Source organism: Podarcis filfolensis, assembly GCF_964270895.1.
Source record: "Podarcis filfolensis genome assembly, chromosome: 9".
Taxonomy (NCBI): domain Eukaryota; kingdom Metazoa; phylum Chordata; class Lepidosauria; order Squamata; family Lacertidae; genus Podarcis; species Podarcis filfolensis.
The window spans coordinates 6,087,961-6,110,049 of NC_139610.1; the positions used below are offsets into that span (position 1 = coordinate 6,087,961).

At 51.0% G+C, this 22,089-nt stretch overlaps 1 protein-coding gene across 1 annotated transcript; it reads right to left on the reverse strand.

Moving 5' to 3' along the window:
* Window positions 1-3,590: 3,590 nt before the first annotated feature.
* Window positions 3,591-21,483, reverse strand: LOC310770173 (synaptotagmin-5-like). The gene is made up of 5 exons (XM_083630622.1): window positions 20,639-21,483; window positions 10,003-10,835; window positions 8,389-8,554; window positions 7,162-7,328; window positions 3,591-4,706 (listed from the first exon to the last, which is right to left on the reverse strand). The coding sequence occupies exons 1-5, from the start codon at window positions 20,712-20,714 to the stop codon at window positions 4,545-4,547; spliced, it is 1,404 nt and encodes a 467-aa protein (XP_083486748.1). The 5' UTR covers window positions 20,715-21,483; the 3' UTR covers window positions 3,591-4,544.
* Window positions 21,484-22,089: the final 606 nt, after the last annotated feature.

The window sequence follows — 22,089 nt, forward strand, 5'->3', positions numbered from 1 at the left end:
TTATTATTTTTTCAAAATATAGTCTGGCCCACCACATGGTCTGAGGGACGGTGGACCAGCCCACGGCTGAAAAAGGTTGCTGACCCCTGACTTAGATCATCTGGGGAGAGACTCCTTGCAGTATTATGCCCTGCCGGGTGTCCCAGGTTGGTGACTCCCAAAATGGGCTTTTCTGCTATTGTCCTTCCACCATGAAGCAGCACCCATCTTGCTGAGACACCCCTTCTTCTCCCCCAGGCTCTCCTGGAGCATAAGGCCAGTTTTTATCTGTAGAAATTCCCTGAATTCTTGTTTCTGCATGCTTTCATACTACATTTTTACTGGTTTTGTGTGGTATTTTTGTAGGACTCGTCTTATTTTTATGGTTAAATTGTTTTTCCTATTGTGTTATAATCTTGCAACCTGCCCTGGAATCATCCCAAACTGTGGGCCTCCAAAGGTCATTTTATGCAGGGGGGAGAAGTTTGAACCTTCCCAATCTGCCCTTTCCACTTGGCTTTGCTGGAGCCCTGCACTGCTGAATTTGAGGAAGTGCAGATTTACCGTATTTTTCGTTCTATAGGACGCACATTTTCCCCTCCAAAAATTAAGGGGAAATGTGTGTGCGTCCTATAGAGCGAATGCAGGCTGCGCCGCTAAGCCCAAAGCCAGAACAGGAAGACGGAGCACTGCGGAGCGCTCCGTCTCGCTGCTCTAGCTTGGGGACGGCTGCGCGCACAGACTCTCCAGGGCAGCAGGGCGCTGCACTCCAAAGGCTTCAGGGATCTTTGAGGCTGGCGGTGGGGGAAAGCAGCGCTTCCCCCCACCGCCAGCCCCACAAGCTCTGGTGAATGTACCTTGAACGCACCTCATTTTAGAGGGGGAGAACAAGAAAAAAATTTTTCCCCTGTTCTCCCCCTCCTATGGTCCAGTGCGTCCAATGGAGCAAAAAATACGGTAAATGACTGCTTTTTAGTTTGCCCCTCGTTTCACAAAGTGTCAGGTTCACCTCTAAATTATATAACCTTTAGGAGACACCTGAAGGCAGCCCTGTACAGGGAAGCTTTTTGAGATTTCATGTTTTACTATGTTTTTATATATATGCTGGAAGTCACCCAGAATGGCTGGGGCAACCCAGTCAGATGTGCGTGGTACAAATAATAAATAATGATTATTAAATGCAGACTGTCTGGGCATTCTCCTGTTTGAGAGCCAGTGTGGTGTAGTGGTTAAAAGCAGTAGTCACGTAATCTGGGGAACCGGGTTCGCATCTCCGCTCCTCCACATGCAGCTACTGGGTGGCCTTGGGCTAGTCACACTTCTCTGAAGTCTCTCAGCCCTACTCACCTCACAGAGTGTTTGTTGTGGGGGAGGAAGGGAAAGGAGAATGTTAGCCGCTTGGAGACTCCTGAAGAGGAGTGAAAGGCGGGATATCAAATCCAAACTCTTCTTCTTCTTCTGCCTTTGAGCCATCCTCTTGGATCTTAGCTGGCTTTATACAAGATACGCAGACACTGATTACATCCCCCCCCCTTTGGGTTATCTGACATGATTATGATGTCCCACCTGTCCAAATGGCCCAAGGGGGAAGCTCAGCATCCCTCCCACCTGCCAAAATCTTTCCAGTCACCACCATATAGAGAAGAACACACACCTGGCTCAGGTGCAGCAGGGCGAAAGCTTGTCTCCTGGCGGGGAAAGGGCAAGAACTTTGTGGCAAAGCAGACTGAGCCAGTGAGCTGCAGGGGATGAGCTGGGGTGGGGAACCTGTGGCCCCCGCTATGGCATTGCACTCCAAATCTCATCGAGCCTCAGGGCCAATGGGAGCTGGAGCCCAGTGACCCCTGGGGGTCAAAGGTTGCCTTTCCTAAAAAGGACTGAATTAGGAAGGGAAAGGACAGGAGGGCAACCAGGACGACCAAGGGCCCAGAAACCAAACTTTGAGGAACTGAGGATGTTAAGTCTCCTCTTCTCCAGGCTAAACATGAGGTGACATGAGAGCCACCTTCAAACACCTGAAGGGCTGTCACAAGAAGGTGGAGCAAGCTTGTTTTCTGCTGTTCCAGAGAGTAGGACCCAAACCAACAGATTCAAATGACAAGAAGAACTTCTTGATGGTAACAGCTGTGCAGCTGCAGCAGACTCCCTAAGGAGGTTGTGGGCTCTTCTTCCTTGGAGGTTTTTAAGCAGAAGTTGGACGGCCATCTGTCAGGGATGCTTCAGTTGCAATTCCTGCATTGCAGAGGATTGGACTAGATGACCCTTGGGGTACCTTCCAACTCTACAATTCTATGATTCTCAAAGGACCATAACTCAGTGGTAAGGTAAAGGGACCCCTGACCATTAGGTCCAGTCGCAGACGACTCTGGGGTTGTGGCACTCATCTCGCTTTATTGGCGGAGGGAGCTGGCATGCAGCTTCCGGGTCATGTGGCCAGCATGACTAAGCCACTTCTGGTGAACCAGAGCAGCGCACAGAAACGCCGTTTACCTTCCCACCGGAGCGGTACCTATTTATCTACTTGCACTTTGACGTGCTTTCAAACTGCTAGGTTGGCAGGAGCTGGGACCGAGCAATGGGAGCTCACCTCGTCGTGGGGATTCAAACCGCCAACCTTCTGATCGGCAAGCCCTAGGCTCAGTGGTTTAGACCACAGTGCCACCCGCGTCCCTCAGTGTAACTCAGTGGTAGAGTCACCTGATTCACAAGGTTCAGTCTGCAACAGCATCTCCAGGTGAGAGACCCCTGCATGAATCCCTGGAGAGCCATTGCTGCAGGTCGGTTTGTACAATATTGAGCTGGATGCACCAAGGGATCCGACTAAGTACAAGACAGCTCCTTGCATCCCTCATAGTACAAGAAACTAGAGTTCAAATCCTTGCTCAGTCATAAAGTTTCTGAGGAGATTTTGAGCTGGTAGGTTGCCCTCCAGTCTAACCTACATCACTCAAAATAAGTTTATTGTACTAACTGAAGGCCATGACAATTCCATACAATCATAAACAGTTTCAAATATGACTCAGACATCTGCAAATAAAAGCAGCAAACATATAATGTGAGATATATGATAACAGGGATGCCCCTGTTTCAGTTTAGTGCTCCAAATTCCCCCTCACTTTTTACGGCTATTTTATCCAGATGCTTCTTCTTGTTCCCAGTGCAGTGTGGTCCCTCAACTCAGGGAGAGTCTGCTATCCTGCACAAACCCCATTATATCGAGACTCAAGAAAAGAGCTGATCGAACCGATTCTGAGGAAAATACCTCGCAGTACAGACGACATCTATATCAGACACCTCTTAGCTGACAAAGAGCCCGAAATTAACAGGTCCATGGCAAAGTTCTGTTACATTGCAACAAGAATAAGACGAGCAATGATGTCAACAACGGAGTTCAAATTGTAAACATCGAAGGAACGATAATAAACAGTAGCGACACCTGAATTGAATTTTTAAAACTTTAAAAGTCAAAACCTGGTTATAAATATAAGCACCAATTCTGTGAATTGGCCATATTACTACTGTATTTGTAGCACAATACTACTTTTAATGTCATATTTTTATAAATTGCTTCCTGGTCACTGACCGTATTAAAGATATTTGATTTGATCCTGCACAAACAGGGCTTTGCAAAAAGTGCCTCTTTGGATTTGCATGTAGGGGATAAGTTAACGTATAGTGTGAAACATCTTCCACATGGCATTGCCCACTAATACAACCTCGCAGGGTTGTTGAGAGGATACGAAGGGGAGGTGGTGGGGAGATCCGTGTGTGCAGGTCCTGAACCCCCTGGAGGGAAGGGTGAGATAAGGGAATGAAATAAGCATGTTCTGAGAAGGAATGCAATAAAGGCTGTTAATGGGCAATGCATGTGCTTTATACAGAGAGACTCTCCTTGCAGAGCTCTGTCCATCGCAGCCTCCAGCACAACAACCCTTCCAGGCTGCCTTGCAGTGACGCCACCAGCACCTTCTGTTCTGACATTTCTGTTTGCACCCAACTGCCCCAGTTCAAGTTTCTCCTCGTTGCAACACCAGCAGGAGAGCAGTCAACACCCCACCTAGAACAGCGCCATGCCTTTGAGCGCCATCCAAATCCAGCTTTGCTGATCCGGTTTCCAGTTCTCTTTCGCTATGGCTGGCAGCCGAAAGTTACGCAGATAATGCAATGCCCCAGAAGGTGCTGCTGCTGCAGCGGATCTTAGATCTGAGGTCAGCGTGCCCGGTGGAGGTGGGGAGTGTTATGGAGGAAGAAAGCTTGATCCACCTGCTCTTTCTGCCTTTGGCTGTCCTGGAGAGCTTGCAGTCGACTTTTCAATCCTGGGATTTCTGAAGGGCTCCGAGCAGCATCACCTCTCTTTGGGCAAAAAGTCCCTGCCTTGGCAGGACTTGGAACTGGCTTGGATTTCTCCAGCTGGACTTCCTTGCAGTCCTGCGTACCTTAAAGGTGTGGCAATGCCAAGTTCCCCTCAAACCAAGGCCATTTCTCGCAGAGTGCCATTGCTTTGGCCGCCATCCTTCGCCATGACAGGCAGACGACTCCCCAGCAGGAAGATCTGCACATGCATCTCAAGGGCAGAGCTGAAAGCCTTCTGACTGAATGGCATGCCAGCGAGCAGATTCCATGTTCCCCCGGCTGCACATCTCCTTCCAGTGGACCTGCCCCATCTCAGGGGCCACAGGACCAATCAGCACTCGGCCAACAGCGCAGCTGCGGGTGTAGAGGCGAGCCTGGGACGAGATGGAGGGGGGAACAGAGTCAGGGATAGTTGTGGGGCTGCCCTATAGCAGGGCTACCCCGTCCTGAGACGGACTGAGGCAGCCACCGTGCGAGGTGGAATCCAAGCCCTGCCAAACCCCCACCCCACCCCCCGATGCCGGACGAGTGAGGAGAACTGTCTGGCTTCCAGCAGGGCTCTCTTGCTGGTGGCCCCCCTCCCATGCACCCTCCCGCTGCTGCCAGAGAAGCAAGGACAAAGCGGCAGCGACCTCCAGGTTCTGGCAAGATCCCCCAGACCCCGTCATATCCCACCAGAACCTGGCAGCTGCCACTGCCACCACAGGACCCTGGCAAGCAAAGTTGGGCAGAGGGGCACGGCAGCACTTTTCCATTTCACCTCAGGGGTTTTTCCTGCCTATAGGAAATCTCAGCCCAAGTTTTCCCACCTACGAAATACTTCTTGAGGAAGTGCACCCTCTTGTGTAAGTTGGCACAACAACAAGCAGGAATCAATGCATTGTTTTGTTTCCTCCTTGGACAGAAAGGATTCACCAGGTTCTCCTCCTCCTCCTTTTACCCCTACAACAACCCTGTGAAGTAGGTTAGGCTGAGGGTAAGTGAGCTTCATGGCAGAGTGGAGATTAGAACCCTGCTCTCTCCTAGGTCCTACTCTAATACTCTAACCACTGAACCACACTGTCTATCTAAAACCTCATTTCTCTTTAGCTCAACTCAAAGGCTTAAGACATACCTCTTGACCCCAGCTTTTGACACTCAAAGAGCATATTTTTAGGACCCCACCCCATAATTTTTGTGACTGAATTGTTTGGAACTGTTTTTAACATTGCATTTCAATGTTGTGACCTGCCCATGGACCTTAGGGTGAAGGGAGGATTTAAAAAATCACAATAATAGATAAATAAAAAATCTATACATTTGTACAACTGTTCAGCAAGTCCAGAAGTGTGGATCCAGAGTGGGCTGGGCTCAGCACTCAAGATCGTATGTTGCATTTGGGCCCAGGGAATTACCTCTGTGCCTGCACCTTTCAGGCCAACCCAGGATGCAAGCTGTTCTACCCTTGCCTGCCTCCCCCTGCCCCGCAATGGGCTAGGACAGGCTTCCTCAATCTCGGCCCTCCATATATTTTGAGACTACAATTCCCATCATCCCTGAGCACTGGTCCTGCTAGCTAGGGATAATGGGAGTTGTAGGCCAAATACATCTGGAGGGCTGAGGTTGAGGAAGCCTGGGCTAGGAGAAGGTAAAGGGACCCCTGACCATTAGATCCAGTCGTGCCCGACTCTGGGGTTGCGGCGCTCATCTCATTTTATTGGCCAAGGGAGCCAGCGTACAGCTTCCGGGTCAGGTGGCCAGCATGACTAAGCTGCTTCTGGCAAACCAGAGGAGCGCATGGAAACGCCATTTACCTTCCTGCTGGAGCGGTACCTGTTTATCTACTTGCACTGGAGTGCTTTCAAACTGCTAGGTTGGCAGGAGCAGGGACCGAGCAATGGGAGCTCACCCCGTCGCGGGGATTCGAACGGCTGACCTTCTGATCGGCAAGCCCAAGGCTCTGTGGTTTAATCCACAGCGCCACCCGCGTCCCTTTGCTAGGGACCTTTGCTAGGGAGCTGCATATAGAATCCTGGCCATAAAAATTGTTCAGAAGAGCCTGCTGGATCAGGCCCAGGGCCCATCTAGTCCAGCACCCTATTCTCACAGTGGCTCTGAGGAACCAGCAAGCAGGATTCAAGAAAGGATTCCTTACTGGCTAGGAGGCATCCTTGACCCCCTCCTTTGTGAATGTGTCTAATCCTCTTTTAAAGCCATCCACGTTGGTGGCCAGTGGCCATCCCTGTCTCCTAGGGAAGCGAGTGCCATAGTTTAATTACGCATTGCATGAAGGACTTTTATTTTATCCGCCCCAAATCTTCCAGCACTCAACTTAGTTACGGCCAGAGTGGAGTCAGAGGTTCAATGGAAACCACAGCTCTTTGCATCTGTCTTCACCCTACTAACTAAATGTGACAACCGTCACCATCTCCATCACTGGTCATCAGGGAGAGACCAATCCCTTTCCCTAACATAAAGGTAAAGGGACCCCTGACCATTAGGTCCAGTCGTGGCCGACTCTGGGGTTGTGGCGCTCATCTCGCTTTACTGGCCGAGGGAGCCGGCGTACAGCTTCCGGGTCATGTGGCCAGCATGACCAAGCTGTTTCTGGCAAACCAGAGCAGCGGACAGAAACTGTTTATCTTCCCACTGGAGCGGTACCTATTTATCTACTTGCACTTTTGACATGCTTTCGAACTGCTAGGTTGGCAGGAGCTGGGACCGAGCAACGGGAGCTCAACGGGATTTGAACCGCTGACCTTCTGATCAGCAAGTCCTAGGCTCTGTGGTTTAACCCACAGCACCACCCGCGTCCCTAACATACTTTGGCTCAAATCTTCCATCCATTACCTGCATGACTGTGAACTCCAGGGACAACTGCTGTTCCTGGATGTCTCCGGCAGGTAAGCTGAAGAGGAACGGGGCATTCCACACGGGGTTGTAGCCCGCTATGGACTTGGTCTCCTTTGTGTCAATGACCTTTCCGTCGTGGCAGAGGTGGATCAGAACGTAGTGGTCTAGAAAGAGGAAAAGCAGAGGACAAGGGATGGGAGATGCAGGAATCCTCAAGACGGACAGGTTTGTGCCTGACAGCTAGAAGAGGCAGAGATGGTGAGCCTTGGAGTCACTTCCAATTCCACCATTCTATGAAAGAAGGGGAACGAGAGAGATTCCTCTCTCCCCACTTTGATAGGTGGACAGGGCTGCCCACCACCTGATATAACCTGTCAAAGTTCAAAGAAAATTGCTGATTGGCATTTACAGCCATCGTCTTTGGAGATGTGCTTTCATTGCCCATCTGTTGATGAGGAGCAGGGCCTGCAAGAGGCTCCCTATAATGGATCATCACCTGATCATCAGTCCCAGGGAGCCCGTTGGTAGCCGCTATGGAGGAAGAAAAGCTCCCCTAAGCTAGCATTTCCCACTCTGCAAAGAAAGCAGTTTCAAGCTGCAATTTCCAGAGTGGCTTAACAGTCCTGCCCTCTTCCTGGAGAACTCTGGGAAATGTAGTACTATTAAGTACAGAAAAGGAGTCTCCGAACAACTCTCAGCACCCTCAACAAACTACAGTCCCCAGGATTCTTTCCATGTGTGTTTAATGTGGTATCCTAATGCTTTAAATGCATAATGCAAATGGGGTCTGAGAGATCCCCATCTTAATTTGCTCACAGATTTCTAAAAAATGTGTGTGTATGCATATAGATTAAAATATGCAAATTTTGTGAAAATTTGTGTCCTGAGTCCTGTACCTAAATCTGTTAAGGTACTGAGCAATACCTGCACCAGATCCCAGTTTAAAGACAGAATTATTGCATGTGGAGATCACAGAGGAAGGCATATACAGGGAAGGGCCATAGCTCAGTGGCAGAACACCTGCTTTGTATGCAGAAGGTGCCAGGTTCAATCCCCGCTGGCGCCTCCAGGTAGATCTGGCAGGGACTCCCTGCCTGAACCCTGGAGAGCTGCTGCCAGTCAGAGTAGACAACACTAAGATATAGGGAGCAATGGTCTGGCTCAGCAGAAGGCAGCTCCCCATGTTTGTGTGTTCCTATACATGTGCTGGTACTTGCATCCTACCTGGTGTTCCCAGCATCCGGCTGACGCGTCCCAGGTTCTCTGCTTTGCGAACCAGAACTTTGATGCGATTGGCCAGAGCTTGATACTGGAGCAGGAGGAAAAGCTGCCCCAGGGACCTGGGCTGAGAGAGCCAAGAGGCGGAGCTCATGTCCTGGGAACTGTGGCACTGAAGGGGGAGAGAATGAACACGTCATGACATAGATGTACACACATACAGGAGTTAGCCAGCTCCAGTTTTATATTTCACATGGATTTAAGAACCTAAGAAGAGCTGGCTGGATCAGGCCAGTGGATGCCCATCGAGTCCGGCATCCTCTTTGCACAGTGGCCAACCAGAAGCCTCAATGGGAATCCAGGAAGCAGGGTTCCAGAACAAGAGCAACTCTCGCCTCCTGTGGTTTTTGCACAGGTCACTTTGCGCTGCTTACGGCCTCTTTGTTGGGATGCCTGCGTGTCAAAGTCACTTGCCTAAGGCTTTAAAATGCTGTTTAGTTACAGTGATACCTCAGATTACATATGCTTCAGGTTACAGACGCTTCAGGTTGCAGACTCTGCTAACCCAGAAATAGTGCTTCAGGTTAAGAACTTTGCTTCAGGATGAGAACAGAAATCATGCTCCGGCGGCGCGGCAGCAGCAGGAGGCCCCATTACCTAAAGTGGTGCTTCAGGTTAAGAACAGTTTCAGATTAAGAAAAGACCTCTGGAACGAATTAAATACTTAACCTGAGGTACCACTGTATTTCACTTATATAAAACTGCATGAGCCTGCCCTTCAGGGGCCCACATACCCCCCAGGGCAGCAGCCAACAGGGGTTGGAATCCAATAACATATGGAGGGCCAGTTTCCTAACCCTGCTCTAAAGGGAACACCCACCCACTATGGGCGTAGCCACGGGGGGGGGAGCTGCCCCTCCTAAATCAAGTAAATCATTGCAAAATACATAACTAACTGAGGTTCTGCCCTCCCCCGGAAATAAATCCTGGCTACGCTCATGACACACATAAATACAAATAAAACCAGCCCTTACCCATCCAATCCAGGGTTTCTGCCCGGACACTGAGGTCCAGCTCCGAGGGCCTTCTGGCGGTTCCCTCGCTGCGAGAAGCCAAATTACAGGGAACCAGGCAGAGGGCCTTCTCGGTAGTGGCACCCACCCTGTGGAACGCCCTCCCAGATGTCAAAGAGAAAAATAACTACCAAACTTTTAGAAGACATCTGAAGGCAGCCCTGTTTAGGGAGGCTTTTAATATTTAATAGGTCTTTTAGTGGTTTGTTGGAAGCCACCCAATGCTCTTTCTACCCGTGAAAAAGGCCTAAAAAGGCTGCACAGCCAGATGGGTGGGGTATAAATAATCAATAATTATTATTATTATTCTCAAACTGTGCCCATGGGCGACCAGCAGGGTGTGAGCATTTGTGGTTGCAGGTGACGCCACCCATCGCTCGGAATATTGGGGACTGGTTCTCAATTGCTTTTCTGTTGCTCTTTTTATTTCTTATATTACAATTTGAATTTTAGGGAACTACCATTGCTGCCCCAAGACCCTCCAGAGGTCCGCAGGCGAAGCGGGAATTGGGGGTCCCCGCCGGGCGGGAGGCGACGCGAGCCTCACCTTCGCGAGCGACAGCTCCTGGGCGTGCGCCGAGGGCGAGTCGCCCTGCTGGCCGGCCACCTGGGCGCAGGGGAACAGCACCTCGCCCACGAAGGCGTCCTTCCGACGGGCGAAAGCCCTGGCGTACACAGCCAGGCGCAGCGTCAGGCCCGGCAGCTCTTGGCGGGCGCAGCCGGGGAAGCGGAGCTGCTGGTGGAACTCGGGGTGGAGGCTCCTCCGGCGCCGGGCGGTGCGCTGCGGCTCCGCGGAGCCCGGCAGCAGGCGCGCCTCGACGTAGCAGCTGCGGCTGGCGCCGAGGCCCCCGGGCAAGTGGGCGACGCCGACGACGTTCACCGTGAGCGTGGCCTCCGGAGGAGAGTAGCCGACGGCGAAGTGCAGGCGAGGTCGCGGCTTGGGCAGGAGCCCCGCGACGGGGCGCACGGCGAGGGGGCTGCTGTCTCCCGCGGCAATGGTGCTCCGGCGCTGCGGGCCCCGAGGGCGCTGGGCCGGCGGCGCGCTCAGCCCGGGCGGGACGGCGAGGCTGGGCAGGGAGGCGCGGCCGCGCAGGAGGGCCGTCGGGGGGCTGCCGTCGGGCGAGGCCGGCGCGCGAGCAGCTGCAGCAGGCAGGCTCTCCAGAAGCTGCCCCGCCAGCTGGGCATACTGTTGCTGGATGGGCACCGCGGTCGTCGGAGAGGGCACAGCGGGGCCCAGATCCACCAGGGCGCGGCCCGACGCCTGCGCCTCGCCGCAATCCGGGCGCCGCGTCCTCCGCCGGTGCCAGCAAATCGCGCAGCCGAGGAGCAGGCAGAAGCAGAGCAGGGCCAGCCCCACGCCCAGGAATACCTGTAAGTGCACTGAACAGAGGAGAGGAGGAGAATCATAGAATCTAGAATTGGAAGGGACTCTGAGGGTCATCTAGTCCAACCCCCTGCAATGCAAGAATCAGATCTAAGCTGAAGCATCCCTGACAGATAGCCATCCAACCGCTGCTTAAAAACCTCCAGCGAATGAGTGTGCACTGTTTTCCGAGGGAGTCTTACCACCTGAAAGTTACTCCGAATGTTAAGTCCGAATTTTCTTTCTGTTTGCAGAAGAGGGTCATATTGTGGGAAAAGCAACTGCAAAGCCTCAAGGGGGCAGGTCCCAGTTTCAGGGGAGGGCTCATCATGGACCATCTATTTAATTTATTTACTGCATATATACCCCCACCTTTTTCTGCAAGGAGCTCAAGTTGGCTTACCTGGTTCTCCTCACTTCCTTTAATCTCTGCAACAACCCTGTGAGGTAGGTTAGGCTGAGAGGCCGAGACTGGACCCCCAGTGAGCTTCATGGCCCAGAGGAGATTCGAACCCTAGTCTCCCAGTTCCTAGTCTAACACTGTAATCTCTGAACCACCACCGGATCTCCATCTATGTACTCACTTCTCCACTCACAAGTAGGGATGGCCAAACATGTCCATTTGGGTTTTGCTCGGTTTTGCTTTTTTGTTTTCATTTGTAAGTTCTGTTCACTTGTCCACATAAAGTTGCAGGTTTTTGAAGTATAACAAGTCACCTTGAAAATTATTATGCAATCTGTATGCAGTTTTGCCTAACATGCACATTCCAAATGCAGCTGCACCATAAAGGTAAAGCTAAAGGGGCCCCTGACCGTTAAGTCCAGTTGCGGACAACTCTGGGGTTGCGGCGCTCATCTCGCTTTACTGGCCAAGGGAGATAGTGTTTGTCGTCAGACAGCTTCCGGGTCATGTGGCCAGCATGACTAAGCTGCTTCTAGCGAACCAGAGCAGCCTATGGAAACGCTGTTTACCTTTCCGCCGGAGTGGTACCTATTTATCTACTTGCATGGGAGCTCACCCCGTCGCAGGGATTCAAACCGCCAACCTTCCAATCGGCAAGCCCTAGGCTCAGTGGTTTAGACTACAGCGCCACCCACATCCCATAGCCGCACCATAGAGCTGTATAATGACATTGCACTATCACTATTGGCAGCTTTGGAATGTGTGGATTAGGTAGTATAGTATCTCCTTTAAGTGTGAACTGGATTCCTCCCCCATCTGTGCTCACAACAGCTGGAACAGATTGGCAACAACTACTACCACTAAGGCTCAGAAGGGCAAGAGGGGGAGCTCACAAGGAGAGTAGAGAAGGCAGGGAAGGGACCCCATCCCGACTCCCACTCTCTCCAAAAGACGCCTGCAGAGCAGCTCTGGCCTGATGACATCAGTTCGACATGTTTGCTCAGGAGCTAAAATAAAGCCAGACTCTCCTCAAACCAGATAAACCCCAGGGAAAGAAAAGCTCTGCTTATCAGGCCTGCAGTTTTGCTGACGCAGGGCTGTTGTGGAGCTCAGAGGCCCTTGCCTAGTCAAACAGCCCTTTGCAAAGCACTCAATCTGTGCTTGGCTTCCAGGTCAGTTGGCAGCTGACCCCAGAATGTGTGTGTGTGAGAGAGAGAGAGAATGTTGCATTGTCCCATGAGATGGGAGGAGGGAGGGCTGCAGCGCAAGGCTAGAGCGCATGCTTCACATGTAGAAGGCCCTGGGCCAATCCCCTGCACCTCTGGATTCTAACAATAACAGGGAAGGGATCCCAAGGGTCATCTAGCCCAACCCCGGCAGTGCAGGAACTTGCCAATGTTCCTTTCTTCGTCTCACATCCAGAACAGAAATCAGTCCAGAGAATACCAATAAATAGTGGCTGCTGCTGCTCCTGTTTGCATACTGTGGCCCCCAGGATGTTGCTGGACTGTCTAGCTTCCACCAACCCTGAGCACTGGGCATGCTGGTTGAGGTTAATGGCAGCTGGACGCCTTACAACACCTGGAGATCCGTGTTAGAAGGCTGCCTTTGATTTTTAGAGCATACGACGCACAGCTGACTTTTTAATGCTTTCCCGCTCCCTGAAAAGGGATGGGAAATAGAACCAGATACTGTAGAATCATATAATGGTAGGACAGGAAGGGAAACCAAGGGTCATCTAGTCCAACCCCCTGCAACGCGGGAATCAAATATCCTAATGCCAACGATGTGCTGTAGTAGCGATAGGCCCCATCTGCACTATACTTTGAAAGCAGTATGGTATCATACCACTTAACAAAGCAAACAAACAGCTATGGCTTCCACCAAGGAATCTGGTAGTTTGTTAAGGGGGCGGGGGCCCCTGCCCCCGCCCCCCTCACAGAGGTGCAAGTCCCAAAGTGGTTTAACAGTCCAGGCCTCTTCCTAGGGAACTCTGGGACGGACCCATCTGGGGCCTTATCTACCTTATAACCTTGAAGCAATATCTTTCAGGAGCCATGGAAACCCAAAGAACCCTGGAGACGGTAGTTGGCTCAGGGCGCTGGGGCTAAAGGTTAGACCTTGTCCATTTTTTTACTGAGCATTGATTCTGACTTGTATACAGGGTGGTTATACGGCAATGTCTGCTCACCCTGATCTGCTTGCAAGGTTGTCTCCTTGTTTATCCCACACACTTTGCAATGCATCTTCCCATCACTTTCCAAACTGCCCACGGCCAGGGTGCTTTAGTCCCCTTCCAACGCACAAAGCTAAAACACGAATCCCTCCTCCTGCAAAATGCTATCGGTCCAGATTCACCCATACAAAGGATAATCATCTGCAGAATGCCCACCCTACGGGCTTAAAAGGCACTTTTGCACCACGTTAACAGCCATGGCTTCTCCCAAAGAATCCTGGGAACTGTAGTTTGTTGAAGGTGCTGAGAGCTGTTAAAAGGTAAAGGGACCCCTGACCATTAGGTCCAGTCGCAGATGACTCTGGGGTTGCGGCGCTCATCTCGCTTTATTGGCCGAGGGAGCCGGCGTACAGCTTCCAGGTCATGTGGCCAGCATGACTAAGCCGCTTCTGGCAAACCAGAGCAGTGCACGGAAACGCCGTTTACCTTCCCGCTGGAGCAGTACCTATTTATCTACTTGCACTTTCATGCTTTTGAACTGCTAGGCTGGCAGGAGCTGGGACCGAGCAACGGGAGCTCACCCCGTTGCGGGGATTCGAACCACCGACCTTCTGATTGGCAAGCCCTAGACTCTGTGGTTTAACCCACAGCGCCACCCGCGTCCCAAAAGGCACTTTAGTGCCACGTTAACAGCCATGGCTTCTCCCAATGAATCCTGGGAACTGTAGTTAGTTGAAAGTTCTGAGAACTGTTAGGAGACCTCTATTCTCACGGGTGCTACAATCTCCTTAGGAAACTATAGTTCCCATGATACTTCGGGGAGGGGGTGCAGATGGAGGAGGAGGAGGAGGGCATACTCACCATGCTGGTGTTTGTCTAGTAGTACCTGGACCAGCAGCCACAGGAAGAGGAGGATCACCAACCCTTCAATCATCCCCTTGCAGAAGAAAAAGATGATCGACTGGCAGAGGGACAGAGCTGGGAAGATGTGGTCCTTGAAGAGCGCCATCCCCTGCCTTGCCCCAGATGGGAGCGAGAGCCCAAGGAGGGTCCTTGCTCACCTGAGCCGGGCACTTGGGGCTGACAGAGGAGGACAGTGGAGATCAGCCATGGAAGAAGAGCAAGGCTGCAGCAGCCAGGGAGAGCTCTGCAGCAGACCTGGCAGGCAGGAGAGGTACCCTAGGTGACCTCCCTGAAGCAAGGTCCCTGGGGGGATGGAGGAAAGGGGCTCGTGGGGCGCAAAGGATCTAGCATCCCCGGAGCCTGCCTGACAGTGTGCAAGTCAACGCGTCTCTCTTTAAATAATCCAGAGCTCTGCAGGCAGATCCTCCGGTTCACACCCCATCTGTTCCGGTCCGCTTGAGGCAACCGGCAGTGACCCCCTTTGCCTTCCTCCCCCCGCCCCCCACGGGTTGCCATTCCGCATCAGGAGCAACAAGACCAGCCACGCAGAATGTCATCTGCCTTGCAGGGCAGGTACATTATTGGAAGGCCCATGACCTCCCCAAAGGTGGGCTCCTTGCGAAACAGAGAAGGAGGTATAAATAGATCCTGGGCGAGAGATGCCGTCCGCTTCGTAGATCTTGCAGGCAAGAGATGGTGATGTGGTAAGACAGCTGTGAAGATCAACCTCGCCTTTCTGGTAGGGAAGGCAGCTCTTTGATCTCTCACTTTTGTCTTTGGTGTTGAGATGACCATGCGCAGGGGGCGTTTTACTCCACAGAGATTACTCAGCCGAGCAGAATTAGAATGGTAGTTGAACATGTAACTTCATGTAGGGATATCTTGTACTGCAGTGCCTGTTCCTACAGTGCTTCCTATAATGTTCATGCAAAACCCATGCCCATCTAGCGAATTCCCCTTGCAAAGTTAGTTAAAACCTTCCCATTTGCAGCTTCTGCCCCTTTGTTGGGTGACAACAGCATGAAAGATGAATAGCTTATTGGTCCCTCGCATCACCCTTTAGCCCCCGTTTCTGTAGCAGGGGTGAATTACTGCTTTCCACTATGTTTTGTTTTGTTTATAGTGAAACAGTGTTATTTCTCATCTAAGAATGAAAACCATTTTTTGCTGCACTCAGGAGGAGGCGTGGTAGCCATGAAAGGGTCTCACTGCATGGCCCCAATCCACACCGAACAGGTGATGCCTGGGGGATGTTGTGCGTCATCTATGTGTGATGTGTGTGTGTCACAACATCACACATCTCCTGACACCACGCAGCCTGGTGCAGCCTTCTGCAATGTTCCACCAGCCCCCCTAAATATTGAGGGGCTGGGCCCCCTGCAAACAAATATTAGGGGGCAGAAGACACCTCCCGGCAAGCAGCAAAACGCCAAACTGTCAGTCCTTTGCAGGAGGGATTCAAGTGCACAGCAGAACTTTAGGTTTGTGCATTTCAAGTGGATGCGAGCTTTCTATTGCCCAAGTGCAACAAATCCGCTTGGTGAAAAGAATAGGGCATTTTGTGGAATAGAGAGTGGCAGGGAAATGCCCTAAAAAAGTGTGGAGTGAATGAATGACTAAGAGGAAGCTGCCTAAACACACTGAGAAAATCGGGATGAAGGCAGGACATATTCGTGTTGTGTGCCCTTTCCCAAAAAAATCATACTGCTCAGTAAAAGACAGGGCAAGCTTTGGGCCAGCAAATCAGGGTGGATGCTCAAGAAACAGGTACTAAGGGAATGTATTAATCCCTCATGGCGGAGCTGCCTGCTAATACAGACACTTTGGGGACTGGTATCCTCAGAAATATTCGAAATAATTTGGGAGCTCCTGCATTTCTCCTTCCATACTTGTTTATTATACAGTGGTACCTCGGGTTACAGATGCTTCAGGTTACATACGCTTCAGGTTACAGACTCTGCTAGCCCAGAAATAGTACCTTGGGCTAAGAACTTTGCTTCAGAATGAGAACAGAAATCGCGCGGCGGCAGCGGGAGGCCCCATTAGCTAAAGTAAACTGTGCTTCAGGTTAAGAACAGTTTCAGGTTAAGAACGGACCTTCAGAACGAATTAAGTTCTTAACCCGAGGTACCACTGTACCTCTTCATAGGCTTGTCTCTCTTTAGCTGAAACTTGGTCTTAAAGGAGCCACCCCCAGATTTATGGCCCAACAACGTTTGGCGAATAGCCATCGCTGATAAAATAACACTCGTTTAAAAGTGATAAACAGAAAAATGGATAAACTTTATGCAATATGATGGCCTTTTGTTCTCCTGGAGAAGAGAAGGCTGAGAGGTGATCTGAAGGGCTGTCACAGGGCAAGCTTGTTTTCTCCTGCTCTGGAGGGTAGGAGCAGAACCAATGGATTCAAATTGCAAGACGGGAGATTCCAGCTAAAGATTGGGAAGAATGTTTGAAGGTAAGAGCTGTCGGGCGTTGAAGTGGACTCTCCTTCGTGGGTGGGTGGCTGGCTTTCGGGGGTTCTTTTCCGACAATTCCTGCATTGCACCGGGTCAGGCTAGATGGCCCTTGGGTTCCCTTCCAGCTCTGCAGTTCTCTGATTCTATTTGTGTATCATCCACAGGGGAAAAGGCTCCCCGTCCTGGCCTACTGGATTGCAGCAGTGGGGGACACGGCCAAGGGCATGCCAGGAAGGGTGGCTCAGAGCCAAGAAGTCTGACGCTGGCATGCTTCTGCTGCCTCGGCTTTTCCAAGGGCGTGTGCAGACCAGCAGAGGTGCAGGTGGCCTTTTTTCAAATTTTAACTAGTAGTTTTGTTTTGTTCCTATTTAATTTAAACCCTGCCACTTCCCCAAATTTCTGAATCTTTTCTACCACTTTAGGGAGTGAAGTTTTTGGATCTTCTACTGTTATCACTAAGTCATCTGCATATGCTTTTAGTTTAAACTCACTTTTCCCAGTTTTTACACCTCTGATCTCTTGATCTGCTCTTATATTTCTGGCAAGTACTTCCCGTACCAGGATGAACAACAATGGCGATAGTGGGCATCCTTGTCTAGTTCCTTTTTGTGTCTTACATTCGTCCATTATCACCTGATTTATAATTAATTTTGCTTTTTGTTCTGAGTAAATTGCTTATATTCCTTTTAAAAATTTAGAGCCACATTTAATTTCTTCAAGCAGCTTTGTCATGAATTTCCAAGAGACGTTGTCAAAGGCTTTTTCATCATCTACATTGCTGCTTTCTTTTCATTTTTGACCTCCAGGTATTCTATTATATTCATAATATTCCTTATATTCTCCTTCATTTGTCTACCTGGAACAAACCCTGCCTGATCTTGATGTATATATGCATTTAATATTTTTTTCAATCTGTTAGCTAATATTTTTGCAAACAATTTGTAATCATTGTTCAACAGGGAAATGGGGAAATAGTAGTGCCTGAGCAGTGGACCAAGGGTCCGAAGCAGAGCCCATCTATTTTTACCTTATCTGAAAAGCTACAACCGTACAGATTAAGATTGTCAATGATTGTTCCCCTGTGTGCTCAGAGGCCAAGGGAAAATGTTCCGATAAAAAAGATATTTCACTTGCAGTTTCCAAGCTGTTGCGGTGGCAGCGTCCTTGGCTGGGTCTGGAGGGCTGACCTGAGATAACCCTGGGCCAGCTTTCCCTCTATGTCCCGCCCCTCCCTTGGGTTGCTCTAGGGGAGCATGATGTGGGACATGTCCTGGTGACTCCAAGGACCTTTTCATCCATCCCTAATGGAGATGGAGGAGGAGATCGGAGAGGAAGAGCGCTAGTTCCACAGGATCTTCAATTGCCGAAACCCAAGTACAGCTATTAAAGGGTAAAGGGACCCCTGACCATTAGGTCCTGTCGTGGCCGACTCGGGGGTTGCGGCACTCATCTTGCTTTATTGACCGAGGGAGCCGGCGTACAGCTTCCGGGTCATGTGGCCAGCATGACTAAGCCACTTCTGGAGAACCAGAGCAGCACACGGAAATGCCGTTTACCTTCCCGCCGGAGTGGTACCTATTTATCTACTTGCACTTTGATGTGCTTTCGAACTGCTAGGTTGGCAGGAGCTGGGACCGAGCAACGGGAGCTCACCCCGTCGCAGGGATTCAAACCGCCGACCTTCTGATCGGCAAGTCCTAGGCTCTGTGGTTTAACCCACAGCGCCACCCACGTCCACCCCTGCTCTAATGTTGGGCCCTTGTGACCTCAATATGCTCTAACCCCCTACAGCCCACACAACTGAAACACTTCCTACCTCCACTGATAATTCTGAAAACTATAGTTTTCTGAAAACTATGGGACACAGGTGGCGCTGTGGGTTAAACCGCAGAGCCTAGGACTTGCTGATCAGAAGGTTGGCGGTTCAAATCCCTGTGACGGGGTGAGCTCCCGTTGCTTGGTTCCAGCTCCTGCCAACCTAGCAGTTCGAAAGCACGTCAAAGTGCAAGTAGATAAATAGGTACCGCTCCGGCGGGAAGGTAAACGGCGTTTCCGTGTGCTGCTCTGGTTCGCCAGAAGCAGCTTAGTCATGCTGGCCACATGACCCAGAAGCTGTACGCCGGCTCCCTTGGCCCATAGAGCGAGATGAGTGCCGCAACCCCAGAGTCGGTCACGACTGGACCTAATGGTCAGGGGTCCCTTTACCTTTATCTTTATAGTTTGTTAAGGATGTTGGGAATTATAGTTCTCTGTGTGGGTGAACTACAGTTCCCTTTTTTGTAGAGGAGGAAATGTGCTTTAAATGTATGGTGAGTGTACTGGAGTTAAGAAGGTATGGGAGAACTGAAACAAATTTGTGTCACTTGTAAGTTTGTGATATTAATTTATTACGTTTGTTTGGGTTTGGAATTCTGCTCCTATATGTTTGGCTGCAGATATCCTCAATTGCCTCTGTTTTTGTTTTAGTTAGCATCTGGTATTATATTTTGTTGTGTTTTCTCATAAGTAAATATATCACAAGTAAATAATAAACAAACAGAAACCTGGGGACCCCCCCTCAAATTAATAAATAACTGTAGGGTTCTCTCGCTGCCTGCCAACATGCCTGGGATCCCGCAGCCAGCAGCAACCTCTTGGCTGCAACCCCTCCGCGGCCCCCTCCTTCCCACCCTCTGAACAAAGCTCCTTGCTGTTCTGCTGGGAGAAGGGCCCTCCTCTCCCCACAAGCAAACAAAAGAGGCTCAGAGCGGAAATGGACAGGCCTCCTGCAGCCGCTCCTCAGCATCCCTCCTCCGCTGCCCACCTTTGCTGCGAGGGGAGGGCTAGAACTCAGCGCTGGAGCACCTGGTCTGCATGCAGGAGGCTCAGTCCCCAGGAGCAGCATCTCCAGGTGGGGCTGGGAAGTCAGTCCCCTGCCTCAGACCCTGGAGAGTCGTTGCTGCCAGTAGAGTAGACAGCACTGGTCTGAGTCGGTATCAGGCGTCTTTCAGTGAGCCAAGCACAAGCTACAAGCAGGCTGGCTCCACTGTTTTGGGGTCTCTGAATTTTTGCTTCCTTGGTTGCAAGGCAGTTCTCCAACCAAGTACAGTGGTACCTCGGGTTACAGACGCTTCAGGTTACATACTCCGCTAACCCAGAAATAGTACCTCGGGTTAAGAACTCAGGATGAGAACAGAAATTGTGCTCCAGCTGCGCGGCAGCAGCAGGAGGCCCCGTTAGCTAAAGTGGTGCTTCAGGTTAATAACAGTTTCAGGTTAAGAGCGGACCTCCAGAACGAATTAAGTTCTTAACCCGAGGTCCCACTGTAATGTGTACGCATAACATACATAGTGGGGTGAATGGAAATGCATTGTACAGCGAAAATAACAAACGAGCATATAAGGGGAGATTGCTTTGCAAAAATTGCATGCAGGATGGGCACGGTAGGAGAAATTCGCAGTACAGTGGTACCTTGGGTTACAGGCGCTTCAGGTTACAGACGCTTCAGGTTACAGACTCCGCTAACCCAGAAATAGTACCTCGGGTTAAGAACTTTGCTTCAGGATGAGAACAGAAATCGTGCTCCAGCAGTGCAGCAGCAGCAGGAAGCCCCATTAGCTAAAGTGGTGCTTCAGGTTACAAACAATTTCAGGTTAAGAACGGACCTCTGGAACAAATTAAGTTCTTAACCCGAGGTACCACTGTAAAATCCTGGTGCACTTTTCACGTAACTCAAATTCTTCTTTCTTGCAACGTGATGTGGAAAACAGAACCCAAGAGTGGAAAATGGCCCGAGGCCTTTGCACTTCATTTGGAAAGAACCTTGTGCCCCAATAAGGGTTGCTGGCCTTGCTCTCCCCCAAGATGCCCCCCAAACCAGGCCTGTTAGTTTCCACTTACCTGTCTCCACAGCCTTGCTCCCAAACTGAGCTGGGAGGATGGAGGAGTCCTGGAACGGCCCTGGCAGTGCTGGCATGGAGGCGCCTGGCAGGAACCAAGGGAAGGTGCCCAAAGCGTCACTGTGGAGAGGTGGAGGAGGAGGAGGAAAAAGAAAGAAGTGCTAGGTCCCCAGCTGGGAGCCGCTTAGAACTGGCAGTAAGGTTTGCAGGCGGCAGGTGCCTGTCGCTGGCAGCGCTGGAGAGCGGGGTGGCATTGGCAGGGTTGATAAACAGAAGCCAATAAAGCTCTCTAAGCCCACAGAGCTGAGCAAACAGGTGGGGGAAAAAATATTCTGGAGTGTTTACTCCCCTTCCAATCCAGGGAAAGGGCGGGCTCCCAAAGCAGAGGGTGGGAGGGAAGATGCCAGAACAGCGGTGGAGTCAAAGCCATTCTTAAGTGTTTGCTGCCAGGGAATGTGGTGTTTGAGAGGCAGGATGGCAGGAGGGGCAGCCAAGCACAGGGTGGAGGGGCAGGCCCAGCGCGAGGGGAATGCAAGAGGGCAGCGGCCAGGGACAGACAGGCCTGTCCACTTGGGTTCTCAGTTTTCCAGTCTTCAATTCAGTTTCTCCACATTTCTGCAACTACCCGGCTCGATCAGCTCTGCTCTGCCTCTGCAGTTGGAGGTTGGAGTGCTTCAAAATACAGTGGTACCTCGGGTTAAGAACCTAATTCGTTCCGGAGGTCCGTTCTTAACCTGAAACGGTTCTTGACCTGAAGCACCACTTTAGCTAATGGGGCCTCCCGCTGCTGCTGCACGATTTCTGTTCTCATCCTGAAGCAAAGTTCTTAACCCGAGGTACTATTTCTGGGTTAGTGGAGTCTGTAACCTGAAGCGTCTGTAACCCGAGGTACCACTGCTGGAAACCCCATGGGAGGGAAACTGTTGTTTTTGTGCTCATTTCCTGCTTGCTGGTTTCCCTTTGGGGCATCTGGTTGTCCACTGTGAGAGCAGCATTCAGGTCTAGGTGGGCCATTGGTCTGATCTGGCCGGCTTTCCTTATGCTCTTATATGTGTTTTAAAGTCCTCGTGAAAATGCACCAGAATCTTAGTGCACATTTCACCTAAAAGGCACCTTTTTTTGGAAGCAATTTTGCCTAAAGCACATATTTTTGCAAAGCATCCCCCCTCCTGCCAAATATAATGCATTTTTGGGTACCGTATTTTTCGCTCCATAAGACGCACCTTTTTCCTCCTGAAAAGTAAAGGGAAATGTGTGTGCGTCTTATGGAGCGAATGCAGGCTGCGCAGCTATCGCTGAAGCCAGCACAGTAAGAGGGAGAGCTGCACAGCGCCTCTTGGTCTGCTGGCTTCCCAGCGAAGCAGGATGAGGGACGGAAGGGGCTCCGTGTAAGGGCACCCTTCTGTCCCTCATCCTGCTTTGCTGGGAAGGCAGCACAGCAAGAGGCGCTGC

Bases quoted from the DNA above. Each gene is read 5' to 3' on its own strand.
- LOC310770173 (XM_083630622.1), bottom strand. From the start codon at position 20,714: ATGCCAGCACTGCCAGGGCCGTTCCAGGACTCCTCCATCCTCCCAGCT. The intron at 10,836-20,638 runs GTAAGTGGAAAC...TCCTCTGTTCAG, and splicing joins GAGCAAGGCTGTGGAGACAG to TGCACTTACAGGTATTCCTG. The intron at 8,555-10,002 runs GTGAGGCTCGCG...CTCCCCCTTCAG, and splicing joins AGGAGCTGTCGCTCGCGAAG to TGCCACAGTTCCCAGGACAT.